Source organism: Cyprinus carpio, chromosome A7, assembly GCF_018340385.1.
Source record: "Cyprinus carpio isolate SPL01 chromosome A7, ASM1834038v1, whole genome shotgun sequence".
NCBI lineage: Eukaryota > Metazoa > Chordata > Actinopteri > Cypriniformes > Cyprinidae > Cyprinus > Cyprinus carpio.
In genome coordinates this window covers 24,600,204-24,620,528 of record NC_056578.1, presented here as the reverse complement: position 1 = coordinate 24,620,528, position 20,325 = coordinate 24,600,204, and the positions used below count along the sequence as shown (strand labels likewise).

The following is a 20,325-nucleotide window of genomic DNA, read 5'->3' as shown; positions in this document are numbered from 1 at the left end:
AATTTCTGTAAATACAAATACATTTTCAAAAAAAAAATTGATTTGTTCAGGCACTGAACAAAGAAGACTGGAATGATGGAGAGCCCACAAACACGGAGAAAGATTTCTGGGAAATTGCTGCACTGGAGGCCTATAATCACCTGACAAATTGGAAATCTCTGCAGTATTTTGCCACACTCAACATCGACAACAACTCACCTGTCAATCTAGAAAAAATGTGGACAGAGCCATTTTATGTGGTACTATAAGTAATTTGGCTATTTTGCCATGAATCATTGTATCATCTGGAATCTCACCCATTATCAAATAACATATTATCCTGCAGTAATTGCTTATGTTTTTGTCTCTAACAGGAAACATACCTGCAGTACATGATGCGTAGTATGTTGAAGCAGTTGCAGCTGGGGGAGAGATCTCAGGATCTGCTCAGCTTTGTTGATGCTGCTATGAAGACAGAAGAGCACAAGATCATCATGGAGACCCATTACAGTCAGGAGCTGAGTCTACTGTACATCCTGCAAGAGGACTATGACAGGGCCAAATACTACGCCAACAACTGCATGCAAGTCTTCATGCAGGTCTGTTTTGATGAAAACCAACAAATCAATTAGTTGTTTCACAGAAAGTATGTATTTTATTTGGGGTGTTACATAGGCATGCAGACAGACACAAACACAAGTAATGTCAGAAATGCAAATACCTGATATTTTTCCCACATAACATGTTTTTATGTAGAACTACTCTAGTATCGACCCGCTGCTGAATCGCAGCCGTCTGACTGTGCTACAGTCTGTCCAAGCTCTGACAGAGATCCAGGACTTCCTGAATTATATCTCAGGAGAGGGTGAGTAATTGTTCTTAATGCTGGGTAAACAATTGATGATTTATAACCATGTTGTGGGGGTTCCAGCAGACTAAATAATTTTAATCGTAATATACGAATATTATGCAATATTACAACTAACTAACCCAAAGTATACCTAACTATAGTAAGTACATGTAGTTAATTAATATTGCTCAGTATTAATTGTGACCCTGGACCACAAAACCAGTCATAAGGGTCAATTTTTTGAAATTGAGATTTATGCATCCTATGAAAGCTGAATAAATAAGCTTCCCTTTGATGCATGGTTTGTTAGGATCTGACAATATTTGGCTGAGATACAACTATTTGAAAATCGGGAATCTGTGAGTGCAAAAAAATCTAAATATTGAGAAAATCGCCTTTAAATTTGTCCAAATGAATTCTTAACAATGCATATTACTAATCAAAAAATAAGTTTTGATATATTTACGGTAGGAAATTTACAAAATATCCTCATGGAACATGATCTTTACTTAATATCCTAATGATTTAAAAGAAAAATCAATAATTTTGACCCATACAATGTATTTTTGGCTATTGCTACAAATATACCCCAGCGACTTAAGACTCCAGGGTTTTGTGCTCCAGGGTCACAATTGTGTGGTTACACAGTAACTGCATCACCTTGAAGTGTAACTGTATCTGATTTTTCTCAGTCTCAGTTAGTTCTCTGAAGTTCATGATCAGACGGTGGACCAGCCGCTATCCGGATGCTAAACTGGACCCCATGAATGTTTGGGATGACATTATCACATCTCGGTGAGTCTGCTAATTTACAACACCTTACTGGAAATACAGATTTCTTAGTGCTGTTGTAGTAAAGAAATGGTTCACCTTGAAATGTCTAATGCTGTAAAGCTTAACTGTGGAGAAAATGTCCCACCCTTGTTTTCATCTCTGTTTTTAGTTGTTTCTTCTTGGATAAGATTCTGGAGAGACTGACTTCCACCCCTGAAAACAGCATGGAGGTGGATGGTGCAGAGCAGGCGAGTGGAGAGGAGCTCGGAGCGCTGGTGAAGAACTGCAAGTTCAACATGAAACTGCAAATGGCTGACAGTGCATGGAAACAGGTGCTCAGGATTTACAAAATATCAGGGCTGGTGCCTAATATCTTACCTTCTACTTCTGTAGGGCGAAACATGTAATCGTTTTCAACATCAGTAATCACTTAAGCTCATATTTTTGTGTTTAAACCACAGAAACAGAAGAATGGAGCAAGCTGAATATGATGTGTTCAAGGGATAGTTCACACAAAAATGAAAATTCTGTCATTAATTACTCACCCTCATGTTGTTCCAAACCCGTAAGACCTTCGCTCATCTTCAGAACACAAATTAAGATATATTTGATGAAATCCGAAAGCTTTCTGACCCTGCATAGACAGCAACGCAACTGAAATGTACAAGGCCCAGAAAGGTAGTAAGGACATTGTTAAAATAGTCCATGTGACATCAGTGGTTCAAACGTGATTTTATGAAGCAATAAGAATACTTTTTGTGCAAAAATAACAAAATAACGACTTTATTTAACAATTTCTTCTTTTCCATGTCAGTAAACGCACATTCACAAAGTACAGCAATGCATGCATTTGCATTCCTCTACTTGTAAACAAGGTGCAGTGCATCCGGGTTCTACATCATCTCTACAGGTTCTAAGCCTACAGCATCATCAGAAACGCATACATCATGGTACTCTCGTGAACGTGCATCAACTGACACGGAAGAGAAGAATTGAATTGAAGTTGTATAAAGTCTTTTTTTTTTCTTTTTGCACAAAAAGGTATTCTCAAAAATATCTTAATTTGTGTTCTGAAGATGAACAAAGGTCTTATGGGTTTGGAACAACATGAAGGTAACATGGAACAACATTAACTGTTTAAGACTGTTTAAACTTGTTTGACAGAATAATTTTCCGGTGGCATTCAAGCTGTTGAAGGAACTTCATTGTGATGCAAAGACTGATGATGACTGGTTGGTCCGCTGGGTCCACAGCTTCAGCCGTTTCACTCACAGAAAAAGCGCTGGCCTTGGATCTGCTGAAAAGATGAATGCTTTGCTCAAGACTGTTCCATTTCTGAGTATGAATGATCCCCTCTTGTCATATAAAATACGCATCATTTCAACCCCTGTACCAGGCTTACTTTTCAAGTATAGAATTTTTGCTGAAAACAAGTTTAGGTTACCAGTGTAATACCAGAGTATTGAGCGATTTTCATGGTATTTACATTATTTTACAGTTGATGCTGGTAGACAGAGTGAAGGCTCATCTGCTCGAATGCTCTGTGACCAGAAGATCCTTCTGGGCACCACCTATGACCTCATGGCCAGAGCTGTGGATCACAGTCCTTCTGCTGTGGAGACTCTCGGGGAAGAGAAAGTACAGAAGATTCTCCAACTGTCAGGGGCCTCATCCATCACCCAGGTAATGAGTTATTTAGATGTAGCGTTTTAGGATATGTTTTGTATTGAAAGCACAATTAGGTAATTGCTATTGTAGAATTGGGCATGTTTTTAATAAGCTGATAAAGAGATGTTTAGCTGTGCATTGAAGCTGCACATTTTTAATGACCTCAGTATGAAAAGAGCAAGAAGTGCAAATACACTACTACTTACTCTTGAAGTAGGAGCCTATGCACTCTTTGATATCAAGGTTAGATTCTTACAGTTTGTGCAGAAATTAATAATGCTGATCTATACAGATTTATTAAAAAGCTGTTTTAATGACATCTGAATCATGATCATGGGTGTTTTTTCTGCTCAGGTGGTGGAGGGTCTGCAGATGCAGGCTCTAGAGATGTTGCGAAGTGCTGCACGTAAGGCAGAAGAGGAAGAGCAGTCCTTCAGCCAGCAGCATGTGAACACACGTGGTATTGTGGAGGCCTACATGACCTTGGTCAACTTCTGTGACCGAAGACTAAGAGAGAGTGAACAGAAAGAAGAGGGTGAGGCAACTGTGCAGCACCCAACTGTTCTCATAATTCTAGTAGAAAGTTAAAACTAACGAAGAGCACCCTATGAGTGTCTCGGCAGATTTGATTCAATTCATCCAAGTATTGGGTTGCAGGTGAAGTTGATGTGCTTATAACAACACTTTTGATGTTTGATTCTAGCAATCAGTTCTAAACTGAAGTCCTTGCCTGGACATGTAGTGAAGATGATGCTGAAGGCATTGAAGCTCCACTCGGATGAGGCCAGGCTCAGATTTCCTCGTCTACTGCAGCTAGTAGAACTGTACCCTGCAGAAACCCAGGACCTCATGGTCAGAGAGGTGTGAGAAGACCATTTGCTTTGATTTTTAGGGCTCATGCACAGTATGGTCAGCCAGTCATTATAGCACAATAAAGCCTGATGCAAAGCGGAAATCAGAGTGTCCGGAAGCACTGAACAAAATCTTTTTACAAAACTAGTTAAATAAATATTACATATTTTTAGAAGAAAAGGTAAATCTGAATGTACAAGGTCACCATAAACAACTACTTTGGTGAATCATGTAACAGTGCTTGATCCTTCATCTTCTTCATGAAGTATTAATTTTTGAGCATCTGCTTCTTTAATGTTTTTTTGTCCTGGTAGGTTGTTAGTGTGCCTTGCTGGATGCTGATTGGCTGGATCAGTCAAATGATGGCTCTGCTTGACAAGCCACAGGCGACAGCAGTTCAGCATGTTATAAAGGAGATCGCAGAATGCTATCCACAAGCCCTCATCTATCCATACATGATCAGCAGTGAGAACTACACCTTTGAGAAATCTGCGAGTGGTCAGAGGAATCGGGAGTTTGTTGAAAAGTATGTAAAGTACTGTGTAGCTGCGTAAGAGGCTTTGACCTTCATGATACTGACATTATGTTGTTTGTGTTCCAGGCTGAAGTCATTACTGGATAAAGGTGGCGTTGTCCAAGAGTTTGTAGATGCCCTTCAGCAACTTACTAACCCTGAAATGCTTTTCATGGTACAAAATTCTTTTTCCCTGAAAGATCCATTGGTTATGCCAGTTTTGAGATGTCAGACCCTTGAACAGATTGCCATTTCAGGTGGTGCTGCTATGGCACAGTAATTATAAGTTACCCTTAAATTACTGAGACGTGACATTTTTATGGTGCTATTGTGGTAGTCTTGATTCTCAAGTAATGGTTTGGCAGGATTGGTGGAATGAGGTGAAGAATCAGCTGGACAAACCAGCCCTGGACAAAATGAAAATGAAGCAGCTCTATGAGGAAATGGCTGGAATGCTTGATGATTCTAAGTCTCCAGGGTTTGGATCTTTCAGAAGAAAATTCATTCAGGTTCACAACAGAATACTTATACTTAGGGCTGCACGATTAATTGAAATAAAACTGTAATGAGATAATTAGTCAGGCCTTCGCTGGTTTCTCTGTATTTCTTACATAGACAAATACTTCTGTTCTACTGTTACATTTTTATATCCTTGTTGCAGGAATACTGTAAAAAAGTAGAGACGCTGCTTGGTGCTGGTGGGTCCAAGTTGTATGAAAGGCCAAAAGATAAGGCGTTCATTCAGCAGGTGGACAACCTTGCTTTCTCAATGAAAGATTTCCAAAAGGAACCAGGGAACATGAAGGAATATTCACCCTGGCTCAGCAGCTTCAAAGCGGAAACACTCAAAAATGAACTGGAGGTACCAGGTAAGTTCAGAACATGAACATGTGTGATGTCACTTGTTTCTCATTACTTAATTTAAGTTCTGCATTTAGTGTAAGTGCCTTTTCTCTGGCTCTGGTTTTTCCTCTACAGGTCAATATGATGGCCAATCGAAGCCTTTGCCAGAATATCATGCAAATATCACAGGTTTTGACGAAAGGGTATGAGGAATAATGTTCTCATTATTAGATGTCATTTTGACATGATTCTTTCAGTGTGTAACAGTTCATCTTCTCAAACTTAGGTAAAGGTTATGCCATCTATTCGTCGGCCGAAGCACATCATCATTCGAGGAGATGACGAGCGGGATTATCCGTTCCTAGTGAAGGGTTGCGAGGACCTGCGACAGGACCAGCGCATCGAGCAGCTCTTTGGCGTGATGAACATGATTCTCAATCAGGACACTGCCTGTTCTCAGCGGAGCCTGGCACTCCGCACTTATCAGGTCATTCCCATCACGAGCAGGTACGTGGATGGGCTTCTCATGACTCAACTTGTGTGCTGGTCTTTTGGGGTCTTTAATGTATGCTGTGTTTACAGGATTGGCCTGATTGAGTGGATGGAGAACACCCGCACTCTGGAAGACTTCCTCTTCAGTAGAAGGACTGTACAGGAGCGGAGGAGAGTTACGAAGTGAATATTTATTCCTTATTCCAGCAAATAAAACAAATCATCATTCAGAGTTTCTGCTTTCATACCCTGCATTGAGTGCATTAAGCATTACTTTGGTTTAATGCATTTTAGGGCTAAAAAGTCCTATGATGAATGGATCAGTAAAGTTGCTGGGAAGTTGCACTACATTAGACAATATGCTGAAATGTACAAGTAAGTCAGCACTTCATCACTTGCCAAGGGTCAGTGACTCAGCATTCTACAATGGCTTTAGAACATGTACTGTATAAATTGTCCTTGTATAAATGATATTAATACTTCTTAATGCATTTACACTGGATTCCCTACAGGAAAGCAAAACGTGTGGACACTGTGAGAAACTTTAGGAGCATTGAGCAGATGATTCCTAATGACTTGTTAAAGTATGCCAGAATTTCTCTTTGCATTATACATTGCAGTATTTTAATTTTATGATGATCAAATAGTAATTCATTGATGTTTGTCCTAATTCTAAAAGGAATTAATGAGGGCATGAATGCTTGTTTTCAGGTGTGCTTTTGTGAGGATGAGTACCACTCCTGAAGCCTTTCTTTCACTAAGGTCGCATTTCAGCAGCTCTCATGCTGTGCTCTGCATCAGTCACTGGATTCTGGGCATTGGTGATCGGCATCTCTCTAACTTCATGATTAACACAGAGACTGGCGGTATGATCGGCATCGACTTCGGTCATGCTTTTGGATCAGCCACACAGGTGGGCTTTTTGTCTAGTATTCAGTAGTTTGTTTGACTGACAGTTCAATGATTCTGTAAGGTGACAAGTACAGGTACAAATACAGGTCCTTCTCAAAAAATTAGCATATTGTGAAAAAGTTCATTATTTTCCATAATGTAATGATAAAAATTAAACTTTCATATATTTTAGATTCATTGCACACCAACTGATATATTTCAGGTCTTTTATTGTTTTAATACTGATGATTTTGGCATACAGCTCATGAAAACCCAAAATTCCTATCTCAAAAAATTAGCATATTTCATCCGACCAATAAAAGAAAAGTGTTTTTAATACAAAAAAAGTCAACCTTCAAATAATTATGTTCAGTTATGCACTCAATACTTGGTCGGGAATCCTTTTGCAGATCCTTCTGCATTGACCCTGCCCTTGATAAAACACAGTGGACCAACACCAGCAGCTGACATGGCACCCCAGACCATCACTGACTGTGGGTACTTGACACTGGACTTCAGGCATTTTGGCATTTCCTTCTCCCCATCTTCCTCCAGACTCTGGCACCTTGATTTCCGAATGACATGCAAAATTTGCTTTCATCCGAAAAAAGTACTTTGGACCACTGTGTTTTATCAAGGGCAGGGTCAATGCAGCTAGCTATCAGGAGATTTTGGAGCACTTCATGCTTCCATCTGCTGAAAAGCTTTATGGAGATGAAGATTTCGTTTTTCAGCACGACCTGGCACCTGCTCACAGTGCCAAAACCACTGGTAAATGGTTTACTGACCATGGTATTACTGTGCTCAATTGGCCTGCCAACTCTCCTGACCTGAACCCCATAGAGAATCTGTGGGATATTGTGAAGAGAAAGTTGAGAGACGCAAGACCCAACACTCTGGATGAGCTTAAGGCCGCTATCGAAGCATCCTGGGCCTCCATAACACCTCAGCAGTGCCACAGGCTGATTGCCTCCATGCCACGCCGCACTGAAGCAGTCATTTCTGCAAAAGGATTCCCGACCAAGTATTGAGTGCATAACTGAACATAATTATTTGAAGGTTGACTTTTTTTGTATTAAAAACACTTTTCTTTTATTGGTCGGATGAAATATGCTAATTTTTTGAGATAGGAATTTTGGGTTTTCATGAGCTGTATGCCAAAATCATCAGTATTAAAACAATAAAAGACCTGAAATATTTCAGTTGGTGTGCAATGAATCTAAAATATATGAAAGTTTAATTTTTATCATTACATTATGGAAAATAATGAACTTTTTCACAATATGCTAATTTTTGGAGAAGGACCTGTAGTTACTGTACCAATTTAGACATATAAGAATGATGAACAGCTAGACTTGGTGGTTTAATTAAGAGTTAAGAACAATAACCTGTGTTACATGTTGCATGTAGTTCCTCCAAGTGCCTGAACTGATGCCATTTAGGCTGACACGGCAGTTTATAAACTTGATGCAACCCATGGGAGAGTCTGGTCTCATCCAGAGTGTGATGGTACACTCACTGCGCGCCTTCAGAAATGACCCAGACCTGCTGCTCAACACCATGGATGTGTTTGTGAAGGAGCCTTCACTTGACTGGAAGGTAGAACAACTCAAAGCAGATTATAACCATGCAAACAGAAACAAATAGCTTGCTTTCCTAATTGCCACATACAGGTAGCCCTCGATGTAATCATCAAAGTGACCTGCCCTCATAGTAGACCTGTTTAACATTTTCCATTTTTCCCCACCTAAGAGTTGAGGCTTTTTAAGTCATTATCAAAGAGACAGGCTAACTGAATTGTGAAAGACAACAGCACTATTTCTCGTGTTACAGAACTTTGAGCTGAAGCAGCTGAAGAAAGGAGGTACCTGGACAGAGAGTGTGAACACCAAAGAAATAAACTGGTTCCCTCTACAGAAGGTCAACTTTGCTCGCCGGAAGCTAGAGGGAGCCAATCCCTCAGTTATAACAAGGTAGATAGATCCAACCACACAACTCTCATTTTTGTGGATTTCTGGCAAATATACATGACCATTTTAACACTTACATTGGCAGCATATCATGATCATTTGTAATTAAGTTCAGCCACTTGCATTAAATTATTTTTTTTTTCTTGCGAAGACTTCAGAATAGTTTTATGGATGACAAAACATACCAGTTGTAATTTCCAGAAAAACACATTTCTAACCATGTTGGTTTGTTGATGTTTTAGTGAGGAGCTTTGTCTTGGATTTGAGAAGACCGCAGAATATAAGGGAATGTTGGCTGTTGCCCGAGGCGAAAAAGAACACAACATACGAGCTCGACACAATGAGAAAGACCTGAGTGTTGAAGATCAGGTAGACTGCTTGCTCGATCAGGCAACTGACCCCAATATACTGGGCAGGGTGTGGATAGGCTGGAAACCATGGATTTGAACCAAATAGTGGTTAACATAATGAAACACAATTATGTGGTATGATAAGTTTTTCTGCTTGACCGATGTGTTCGAGGCGGGACTTTTATTTGGACGGCGCTGTGATCAGCGGCGCCTGAGCACACAGTGCTCACATCCTCCTCTTGTTTACTGTCATTAACACTTCTGTCTAATGCAGAAAGTAGTTTGTCTAATAATCAGATAGCATGGTTAAAGGAATTTATGCATACAAAAAGTATAACGATTGCTTTTATATTATTAGTAATAGAAAGGCAAACATTATAATACTTTCTCATTTGGCTTCAGCATTAAGCAAATACGCATTTATATCATTTAAACAAATCTTTGAATGACTAATGAACATTTCTTTTCACAAACCTTGCAAACTTAGTCGACTCCAGCTGTGAGATCTTGTGAAGTGTGCATTTTTATCCGGCATGATCTCGTGTTCTCTGTCTGACGGTCGGTCTGTGTGAATTGAATGCTTTAAACTTTAAACTCATGATTTCAAATTATGCTGCGCTTTATGCATTTGCCCACTGTCTTATTCATGTCACTTTCACTGTGTGCTGGATGTGAAATGAGTGTTACCCTGGCTTTATTTGAAAAATATGATTCCCAATGCACACAAACCTGTTGGTTAGTGTTTACTTCCTTTTTAATTATATTTTTATTAAATATATATTTGTGAAAAATACTTTGTCATCTAAAGTATGTTTATTTTATACGTTTATTTTTTAATCCATTGTCAAATTATTTCAGATTTCTTAAATATTAATTAAAATTAAAAATAATATTATCGGCCACCCTGCTTTCCAAGATATCGGCATCGGCTGTCAAAAAAACATCACCACTAGTCAAAATTGTCATAAAGTCTACAGTCAACGAAATCTGATATGAATTGATTGTGAGAAATCATCCTCTCCACTTTTATTGTAAAAATTGTTACTGGGAGCATTTTCATTTACAGTGAGCTAGTGTGACTACCACGTTTGGTGTCACAACTTGGTAAAGGATAACTTGATTTGAATGAGGTGCAAATACTATTTGTTAAAATGGTAAACAAAAAAGATTTGTAATAAAAACCACCTAATCAAGTCAATCGTCTTTATTGATTAACAACCAAAGAAATGTAGGCCACAGTTTGAGTCAAAATATCTTCAGGTTTTTCAAAGGCTTTGGGTTTGAGCAAACAAAAGTCTGTTGTGCAGGTACCATAAGGTCAGAGAGATTACATAGAGATGGGTACAGGTTAATACACAAAGCAATTCATATATAGACTTATATACATGTGTATATATTAAACAAAACGGCTATTAAAATCATTACAAGACTGTGCATAGCATTGAGATACAAAACTGTCTAATGCAAAACTGAAGGCCAATATTTACTGCTGCATCGCTCCAGCACGTTGCATCTGTTTTGCTCTGGACTGGCTTGCTTGATCAGCCTTACATTTTGGGCCTCCAGCCATTAATAAACTGCATGAGTTTCTTCACTTGAAGTTTGCTTAGCTTAAAGTCTTCTGACAAAATCTCCTCCGTTAGCTGCAGGAGCAAATTTCCATCAATTTTTTCTTGCACAAACAAAGAGACAACATCATCTGACATACCAATGAACCGTAGTGACTTAGAAACCTCCTCAATGGAGATACCTGATAGATTGCTTGGTGGTTGCCAAGACAACCCTGTAGCTACAGGATACGAAATGGAAAACACATCTGTAGTGCCGTGATGCGGTCGATCGAGCGAGCAGCTGTTGGACTCCAGTTCCAGAGCATCCACATCGGCTGTGGCTGTAGTAGTGGGATCTGCATCTTTCTTTGTATCGTTACATTTAGGGGTTCTTGGAGGCAAGACAGGGCAGGACTGGTTTTGCTTAGTGTTACATTCCTCTGTGGATTTGTCTCTGCACACTTCCATGGTGTAGCTGGTGGATTTGGTGCAAAACTGGGCAGACTGGGAAACCTGTTGAGCCTTGGAGGCCGCAGCGCCCCCCTCACCATTCGCTCGCTTGTTGAAGTCAAACAAACCTGAGGGACAAGCCTTAGGAGTACCAGGGGTCCTCTTCCGAGGATAACTAGAGTAACTCCGGCAGTGGACCGACGGGAAGTCCTCACCTTTATACGAGTCTGCACCATAGAAATCGTTTGGCCAGGAAAGGCGGGAGAAAGAGGCATCGACCGAAGGATTGAGGCAAGGGTGAGGCTTGGAGCTTTCACTGGCATCTGGTCTGATCCAGTTACATGGGTAACATGCATGGTTCTGATCATCTGACTCACTCTGAGACTCACCCTCTCCAACTCTATTGAGAGATGGAGAAGAGGATCGTTCAGTCATAAGTAGTGCAGTTCACATAAAACCAATGTCCATTTTGTCAATCAAAACAGTGCATAACTCACATGTTGTGTAAGCCGGATGAATAATAGGATAGTGTTGGGCTTGGGGAGCGGGTTTCTGTCTGACGTGGCTTGGCAGGAGGGTATGGCACTGTGGCACTGCTTGAACCTGCCTGCTTGGAGCTCCGCGGTGGAATCGGTGGAGCATTCAACAACCGGCACTCCTCCTTCACCTGCAAAGGTAACAAGAAAAAAACTGTATGGCTCTAGAAATGTGAATATTGCATTTACTTTGAGGAGTGAATGAACACAGATAAAGATTTCTTCAGACAGGCTGTGCAAACTGATCAAATAGACCTTGAAAACATACGAAATGTAACCTTTGCTCCTATTTGGAAAATAATTAGACCTGTAGTGACTGACCAACAGAGTACACAAATAAGTCACTATGTAAGCCCAGAATAAACTTTGCCTTATCCGAATGTGGAAAACAGACAAATAACCTTAAAATAAGTTTTTTTTTGTTTTTTTTTTTAATTCAGGAGAATCAACGAATAATGATTTCTACAAACACTTTAATGTAAACTTGATATCAAGGTTCCCATTTGAGCAGTAGTTCAAGCAGTGATTCTTCCAGTAGTGTGTTTTACTGGTTAAGGATTTTTAAAAATCATTTTGATTCAGACTATTAAGATTTATCTAGTATAAAAGAACTCACAGCTTCAGACTTTGGAGGCACCGGAGGTGGAGGTAGATTGACATCTGCACCAAGCGAGGCGCTGGTGGGGCCTGCTGTGGGGTATGGCAGTACAGTCGTACAGCCAGAGACAGTCGAATTTCGGACCCCCTCAGCGTGGTCTAGCGCACATCCAGGGTTCTTAACATGATCCAACCAAAGTTCCTCGTACGGCACGTCTGGTTTAAGGGAGCCAGAAGAACTCTCCTGCAGCTCAGGGAACAGATAATCTGCATCCGGAGGTTCTGCTGGCACACAATCTCCACATAAGCTAACGCAGCCCTGAAGATTCACCTCACTGTTCCCATGGAGATTGTTACCGTAGACACAGACAGACAGGCGATGAAATGACTGTGTGAGCTCATCTCTGGCTGAGCTTAGAGAACTTGGCAAATGCATGTGTGAGGGGCAGCCATCGCTTCCACTGCTGTTGCAGATGGCACTCCCACTTCCCGTTCCACCTGCACTACTTTTTTTCGGGCTTTTGCTATCCTCAATCCAATCCACCCGCACATCACGGACTGCCCTAGAGTAGTCATCAATGTCAAACTGCTCCTGGCAGTAAGCAAACCAGCGGTGGACCACTGTCTCCAGCCAGGCTTCTCCTTGAAGCAGCCCTTCAGGCACCAGTAAACGAGGCAGTGCTGTGGACACGTGCAAAGGGAAGTGCACTGGCAGTATTTTGTTCGAACGTAATGCACAACACACCACCACTGTCTTGGTCTGGATGTTGACCAGCTTGTATCGGTGGCCTTCACGGATCAAATGGAGGTCATGCGGATTACGTGGCGGGCTGCTGGGCACCATGACATTTACAGGTAACCTGGTCTTCTCCACAATCGTGCGAATAGTGTGTTCTCCTTCCTGCATCTGTAGCTCCAGCGGGGAGCAGGTGCTGAAGCGACCGCGGCACTGGAAAGGCAGGCTGATGCTCTCGTTGGTGCGGTGGTTCATGCAGATAAGGCAGGGCATCTTTCCGCGACCAAGCTTACTGATGGAGTTAAGCTTGCCGATGCGTTTGAAGATTGTGTTGAAGCGTGACTTTTCTCGTGATGTTTTGGCATAGAGGATCTCAGCCTGGCCCATTAGTGTCAGCTCATCCCCAGTGCTCAGCGTGATGTTGTACACTTCCGTGTCCTCATTGGATTCTCCTGATGCCATCTAGGAGAATGACGACAGCAATCTGAACAACTAAACTAAAAATGTATTCTAAATAATGCTAGTGTTACAGAAGACATTGGACTGCTATACATTTTGAATTGTTGAATAGATATTTCACATTACACACACACAATGCCTGAGAACCATTCTGATTAAGGCATATTAGGTTATGCCAATACTAAGATACATTAGTGCAGGGGGTCTAAATCAAAAACACTGCCTGCTGCAAGCACAAAACCAGACCTTGACATTGAAGGTTATTTCCTCCATGACATAAACTCGCTCAGGGAATGCTTTGGCCACCTCCTCCACGCTGTTAAAGTACTGCACTGGCTCCTTAATGTCCCTGTCCTGCTCCAGCAGCTTAAACTGGCCTGTAACAAACAGCAAACAGAGCAATTTTGTAACCTCATCCTTATGACATCATTGCCATGCTTTCATATTATATATACATTATTTCAAATGATACATATTTCATCTAGATGTTTGGCCATTTCAGTTAAAAGTAAAGAAATAAAAGTAATTATTTAAATTTGGGTAGGTTGAACTGCAAAAAAAAAAAAAAATATCCCAAATTATCTAAAAATGCTGCAACAGTGAAATAAGTACATAAAATAAACAGTATGCTAGGTCTGTATGAACCAAATTCAAAGAAAGGTCTTTTTTCCTTAAGTGGCCAACTGGACCCTCTCCATAGCCAGAGGAATATCTATTATGAAGAGACCAATTAGCTAATGAACTCAAACTAAAAGCAGATGGGAAATACAGCAGCACAGTTTTGCTGCTCCAGGTTTAAAAAGTAGCAAGAAAACAGTGAATCATAGCAGACTAACTTTTTTTGCCTTTGCCTTCTTTTTGAAAATACATAAAGTTTCAGAAAGAATGAAAGACATTTCTAGATACAGTACATGCTGCACTACAACAACTGAGTGGCTTTACCCTCATAATGGACAGGGATCTCGATTTTCGGTCCGATGACATAATGGCCCTCCTCTAGGCTATGGGCGGTAATTGTGGTCCATTGCCGGCATGAATGAATCAAGAGGTAGTCATTTTCTCTCAGCCCTTCCACCGATTCCCCTGAGGCAAAACAATATCACATCAGTGTGGAACAGTGACCTTAATAGTGTAATTTTGTAAAGATATATAAAAATCATACAACAGTTAAGTGGTGCTTAAAGGTATAACTGTCAGCCCACTACAAAACAGATTTCAAATAACATGAAGGGCATAACTGACTCTTATTTATATACTGACAAGATACAGTATTTGTTAGTAGAGCAATCACATAAACTAATAAGAGAGGCGAGATGGATGATGTGCCCAGTGAGCACTCCTAAGGGATCAGTTAGATCAGAGAGTCTAATGATAGTGCCCCAGTTCCCATAATGATAATGATCTAGTTCCCCTGACATTGTGACTTCCTCCATCTTTACGCAGAGTTCAGCTCACACACAACAGCACTTACACTGCAATCACTTTATAATGAAGCAGTGATTAACAAACAACTCTGTGAAGTTATCAGACTATATTACTCGTGCTTTACGAATAGAATTTCTCGAGGATTAAAAGCACCTCGCCAAACTGTAAATATTCCTGAACTTGTTTGGGCTTCTTTCTAAAGTTTCAGAATTGAGGGTGTTGCGGGGGTCACTGTCTAGTTAGAAAACTCAAAGAGGTTTTTAATAGATGATACACGTTAAATGTTATGGAGTGGAGTCAACTCTCTGGCCTCTGGCTAATTTGCGTTAGCTTGCTAAAATCTCTGCATCTCTTTTTCGCGTTTTTACATGGCTGTTTGGTCTGTATTCGAATCAGAACAATTTCTAAACGCATCACTTTTGATGTAGACTGTGTAAGTTATGTCAGTACAGCCCTCCACTCAGGTATTCCGCTGAATGTGTTCATGGAGTGGAGGCTCGCGTTAGCTTAGCGCGCGAAGCGGCTAATTATTGGAATTCCACAGGAGCGCGCCCGCCCACGCGCAGCTGCCGCCGCTGCTACACAACAACACAACACCAACACAACTCAGCACAAACCTTACCGCTGTCCAGCTTCACAATCTGCGGCAGTCTGTAGGCACTAACAAGTCTATCCAAGGGCAGTGTCGTCGTACTCCATGTTACATCTTTCAAACTGTTGTAGAGCATTGATCCAAGGTCCATGTTAGCTTGCTAACATCAGCACGTTAACCCACCGCAGCATGCATCTGCAGTGAAGAATGGCTCTTTCATGGAGAAAGCTTCGTTAGATGTCCTTTTGTTTACTCAAAGGCAGTCGTGCATTGTAAGTGAAGCCATGTCAGCCGACTGTCTGTTTACACTGACAGGAAATGCCATGAATCCAGACCGTAGCGATCTTGAAGCTGGAGTGGCTACTTCCTCTTCCCTGTCGCTCCAGCGGTTGCTCGGGCAACCAGCGCCATAAAGACTCTACCTGGGTTTTTAACTGACTTTTCAAAAGACATTTAACAAACAACCTAAATAAACACGTTTTTTTTCTCTCTCTTTTTTTTACATTTTATAGATTTAAATACATTTCAAGGGCTGTTTGGAAATGAACAAAATGTGTAAATCACTCGCAAATCTCTGCAATCTTATAACTTGGAGAGAGGCATCTGCTGATAGGTACGAGTGTAGTACAAAACAAGACTTTTAATCTTAAAAGTGTTCATAGATGTGCACTTCTCTGACCTGGACTTAACTATCACTAACACAGAAGTATCATGTTCTTTTGGACAGTATCATGCTGACGATGTTTCGTTCTGTTTTCGTTGATTTAGAAGTCGAGCTATCATAAGAAAGACGTTTAGGATAGTGATGAACACACTAAATATACAGATGATCTCATGACCCACATCTTAAAATTCAGTGCTTGCTTGTATACTGATGTCAAGAACATCGCATTGATTAAATTACCTCGCAGAAAGTGAATTAAGCTGAATGATAAGGGATTGTGGACATCATAAGAGCCTGTAGGAAAATAATGTGATTGTCTTTATTTGGAATATGATGATGAAGGACATTCCAGCTGCTGCAGAGCACGTGAACCTCTTTTTTGGTAAACACTTAACCTAAATCAGAAAGTGATGTGTATTGACCCTGGTTTTTAAAGGTTGTTGTTTTGTTCAGGAAGTGGAATACCATGAAAATACCAAAATACACTGGTAATCATTTAGCACCATGGTAGGCATGAGGGTATCGTGCATGTTTTTAAGTTTCAGATTGCCTCTGCTGGGCTCACAACAGAGAACAACAGCGTTTATTTGTTCATTGCTAATAGTCTTCTGAGGGAGCATGTCATTTGTGAGCCCTCTCCGTCAGTGGGACGAGGCCGTGGCTTGTGTGGAGCAAAGACACCCAGACTCTGCTCTCGGGATATTCCTCAACATTGAGGAGAAAAGCTCCAAGATCTTCTTCTACATTGGCTGTCTTTATTAACTAGTCTTCTACTCGTCACTAGTCATCCTTCTACATCCTTGTACTTCTTGTAGCATTCTTTGTAAGAATTTTAATGACATATTTTATAATTGCTGCACCAGCATACCCTTACCTGTTATATTAAACTGTATGTGGTGATTGTCTTGATGTGTTGTTTTAAAATTGATAAACACTGTGATTTCCTTTTTTCAGAAGTAGAAGCTCTTCCCTTTGGTAGAGATTCGAGCAGGGCTGCTGTTCAAACCCAGTAAGAATTATGCTGCAGAGCTGGAGAAAAAGGATTATCTTGGAAAAGCCAAGGTACCCAGCATCCCCATTATCACATCAATACAGTGTGCAATGTTACTGAAGAGACCCCTTTTCTGTTTGGCCAGTAAATAAGATAAACAGATCATATTGTTTTTTGTTTATAGGTTGTATCTTCTGTTGTACCCACAGATGAGTTTTCTGGGTTTGCTCCACTTCAGCCTCAAGTAAGTAGTGTCGTTAATAAGTCAAGTAAGTAATGAAGTTCTTAACATGTTATCACTAAAACAAAATCATTTTGATGACCACAGGGCAATGCATTAATTTGTGTATTGTTAGGTTGACAATGTTCCATCTACACCATAAGTCCCAGAAGTACTAAGGTAAGACTAGTTTGGGGTCATGGACATGAAGAACAATATTTAATGGATCTTAACCTTTAACTCTTTAGAGCTTATATGTATTTGCAGTTCATAGAGTTTTTGTATTGTTTTGTCCTCTTGTTTTACATAAATGTCATTATCATCAGGGTATTTGATGGTGAGCCACACACTGTTCTCTGTGAGTCTTATCCTGAGACCAAAGAGGAGCTGGCGGTGTTGCCTGGAAACATTGTCTTCATTCTTCAGAAAGGAGCTGACAACTGGGCATCTGTTGTTTTCAACAAGAAGACAGATTTTGGTATATTTTGTTTTCAAAATTAATCATAGAAGACAGTACAATGAGAACAGAAAATTATGGCAAGAGGGAGGTGGAATTATACACTGAACAAAAAAAAATCTCCCATGTTAAAGTAGAGATAATGCCCTATTTTTTCTCTCTCTCTCTCTCTCTATCTCTCTCTCTCTCTCGTTATTACCAGCAGGGTCTTGTACCTTATAACTTCCTTGAACCCTTGGATATTGTTACAATGACATCCAAACCAATGCAGGTACAGTAATTGCATTTTGAACAAATGGTTACAGTATTGCAAACCAAATACCAAAATACAGGCACAGAGTAATGAATTGTACAAATTTTCATTTCTATCACTTACTTACATGATATCACAATAAAATGTTTTTGTTACATAAAGCAAACCATTAAAGTTGTGATTTGTCGATAGATAGATCATAGATGTCACAATTCTCTGGCAATTATCACCTTAAATTATGAGATTCTCACTTGTCTTGTAAATGTGACTTCCCGTTATCATCTGTGTGCTTGAAACTCAGAATTCTGATTCCACTTGAAGGGCACATATTTCATAATAGTCTTCATTTATTATGTTGTTTGTAGAAATCCATGTCATCTGTTCCCCAAAAGCCACTATTATTTCCTCACATAAGAGCTAAATTATTTTTGTGTCCTACATTATTAAGAAATATCACACATGACCTCTTATAGATTGAACCATTAAATGAAAATGATGATATACCAGCTCCACCAAGAAGAGCACCACCTAGCAGACCAGTGGGTACAGAAGGCCTGAAGACTGTGAATGCAAAGGTTCAGTATTCCCGACATAATTATGACATAGTCACAGTTTATTAACAGTAAATGGATATCAACTAACATAACTATCAAACACTGCTTACATAACATATCAAAAGGTCAACTTTTATTAGATATAGCCTCATTATGTTTGTGGATTGATTATTATAATATGATTATTTCTCAAGCTCTGCTGTATTCCTCACAGACGAATAACACTAGGGAATTCTCAGGCTGCATTGTGAAAGTGCACTTTCAGTTTACTGTAGCATCAGAATTGCACATGGACAATCATATGAGTCATTCTTCAGATGGTAAGCTCTAAACTTAAGCTGCCTGCATCAACGTAAACTTTATGGTAACTATACCAATTTTAACATTCCCAACACTGTATTGAAACATTTCAGGAAAAAAAGAAGTTGTAATGTGACTTTCAGTTATGCCAAGGAAGACTTTGATGAGAGAGTGAATCTTGAAGACTTGAAATGGATGCTGTGTGGAATAGTGTGAAGGATAACCGTCTTATGCTGTGGCGTTCAGTGTCTGAGGTAAAATACAACAGCTTGACTCATCTGTGCTCACCAAGATTGAAATAACAGCATAATATTGCTTATCTATAACAGCTGACTGTACACTAAACTTAAAAATAGTAGTATTAAAATAAGACGTACTGCTGTTTAGCTTTACCAGTAACTTAACCCCAAAATATATTTTTTGGCACTTCCCAAAACTGCTGTCTGAAAGGATAAAAGTGTACCTCATGAGAAAGTGGTGGCTCTGTACTCTTATGCCTCTTCTACCCCAGAGGATCTGGATTTCAAACAGGGAAACGTCATCGGTTCTTTGCAAAGGTAGGAATTGAAACTGTGATACTTGTAATTTACTAATATGGCCATAAAATACATGAACTATTTGACTTTTTATTATGAGTTTTTGTTTCATTTTCAGTCAGTGATGAGTGGCTTGATGGTCAGTGCAACGGGAAGATTGACATATTCCCATCATCCTTTGTTAAAGCACTTAATGGAGATGAGCAATGCGAATGAATCATTCATCCAACAGTTAGAACAAATGTGATGATTTGATCATTTGGGAAGAACCTACAGTATTTTCAAGTCTATTTTTTTTAAATTATTATTATTAATATTGTTAAATTCATGCCAGCGCTTGCTGCTTCGCTGTCCCACTTTGGTTGTGTGGTAAAGTCATTCCACTTGTCATATTATATTGAGGTCATATTTTTGATGAAGGCAGAACAAGAAGTTTTATTCTGTTTGAATACAAAGACAACATTAAAGCACATTTGACATTTATATTTTTTTCTTATTAAAATCACTTTCTATAATTTGCTACCATTGGCAGCACAATAGATCAAGTTTTATTTATCAAATATTAATTTACCTTGCTTGATTTGTGACCAGCAGCAGAAAAAAACACACTAAAACATGTGCCCAAAAGATGTATTTTTACTATTACATCTCCTTAAGTATATTGATGCGATTCATGTGCTGTGAGTGTTAAAGTAATCCTCTGATGATTTCTTATGACAGTCCAATAATCAATTACTTTTATGATTTTTGAAGAGGTGTTGAAGCATTTCATAGCAAAAGAACTATGAATTTCAGAGACGGTGACGCTTCCAAATAGGTTTT

At 39.8% G+C, this 20,325-nt stretch overlaps 2 protein-coding genes and 1 pseudogene across 4 annotated transcripts in view; 2 read left to right on the top strand and 1 right to left on the bottom strand.

The window, feature by feature from the left end:
• The window catches only part of LOC109059134 (DNA-dependent protein kinase catalytic subunit-like), a 39,599-nt gene extending 30,006 nt beyond the window's left edge, over positions 1-9,593 (top strand). For both annotated transcript variants that reach the window (XM_042760564.1, XM_042760565.1), the window contains 22 exons: positions 51-239; positions 354-578; positions 736-844; positions 1,522-1,624; positions 1,773-1,935; positions 2,768-2,942; positions 3,102-3,286; positions 3,626-3,806; positions 3,975-4,132; positions 4,438-4,649; positions 4,725-4,812; positions 5,003-5,146; positions 5,299-5,506; positions 5,616-5,683; positions 5,767-5,987; positions 6,063-6,155; positions 6,267-6,347; positions 6,485-6,556; positions 6,684-6,885; positions 8,274-8,462; positions 8,697-8,836; positions 9,076-9,593. In XM_042760564.1, coding sequence (XP_042616498.1) covers positions 51-239; positions 354-578; positions 736-844; positions 1,522-1,624; positions 1,773-1,935; positions 2,768-2,942; positions 3,102-3,286; positions 3,626-3,806; positions 3,975-4,132; positions 4,438-4,649; positions 4,725-4,812; positions 5,003-5,146; positions 5,299-5,506; positions 5,616-5,683; positions 5,767-5,987; positions 6,063-6,155; positions 6,267-6,347; positions 6,485-6,556; positions 6,684-6,885; positions 8,274-8,462; positions 8,697-8,836; positions 9,076-9,280 — 3,411 coding nt within the window. In that variant the 3' untranslated portion in view covers positions 9,281-9,593. The remainder of the gene's footprint in view (positions 1-50; positions 240-353; positions 579-735; positions 845-1,521; positions 1,625-1,772; positions 1,936-2,767; positions 2,943-3,101; positions 3,287-3,625; positions 3,807-3,974; positions 4,133-4,437; positions 4,650-4,724; positions 4,813-5,002; positions 5,147-5,298; positions 5,507-5,615; positions 5,684-5,766; positions 5,988-6,062; positions 6,156-6,266; positions 6,348-6,484; positions 6,557-6,683; positions 6,886-8,273; positions 8,463-8,696; positions 8,837-9,075) is intronic.
• A 779-nt stretch (positions 9,594-10,372) lies between these two features.
• Positions 10,373-15,871, bottom strand: LOC109092832 (GRB2-associated and regulator of MAPK protein 1). Of its 2 annotated transcripts, XM_042760563.1 has the most exons (7): positions 15,559-15,871; positions 14,454-14,594; positions 13,758-13,888; positions 12,336-13,514; positions 11,681-11,850; positions 10,934-11,583; positions 10,373-10,826 (listed from the first exon to the last, which is right to left on the bottom strand). In XM_042760563.1, the coding sequence occupies exons 1-7, from the start codon at positions 15,677-15,679 to the stop codon at positions 10,795-10,797; spliced, it is 2,424 nt and encodes an 807-aa protein (XP_042616497.1). In that variant the 5' UTR covers positions 15,680-15,871; the 3' UTR covers positions 10,373-10,794. The 2 variants fall into 2 exon arrangements, with proteins under 2 accessions (XP_042616497.1, XP_042616496.1); XM_042760562.1 differs by having other exon boundaries at positions 10,373-11,583.
• A 67-nt stretch (positions 15,872-15,938) lies between these two features.
• LOC109092831 lies at positions 15,939-20,091 on the top strand (annotated as a pseudogene).
• The last annotated feature ends 234 nt before the right edge of the window (positions 20,092-20,325 follow it).

What these genes read in the sequence shown, in the direction of transcription:
- LOC109092832 (XM_042760562.1), bottom strand. Translation starts at nt 15,679, where the DNA reads ATGGACCTTGGATCAATGCTCTACAACAGTTTGAAAGATGTAACATGG. An exon ending in GATCCCTGTCCATTATGAGG is followed by an intron (nt 13,889 to 14,453) that starts GTAAAGCCACTC and finishes TGTTTGTTACAG; the next exon opens with GCCAGTTTAAGCTGCTGGAG. An exon ending in TCATCCGGCTTACACAACAT is followed by an intron (nt 11,584 to 11,680) that starts GTGAGTTATGCA and finishes ATCTCTCAATAG; the next exon opens with AGTTGGAGAGGGTGAGTCTC.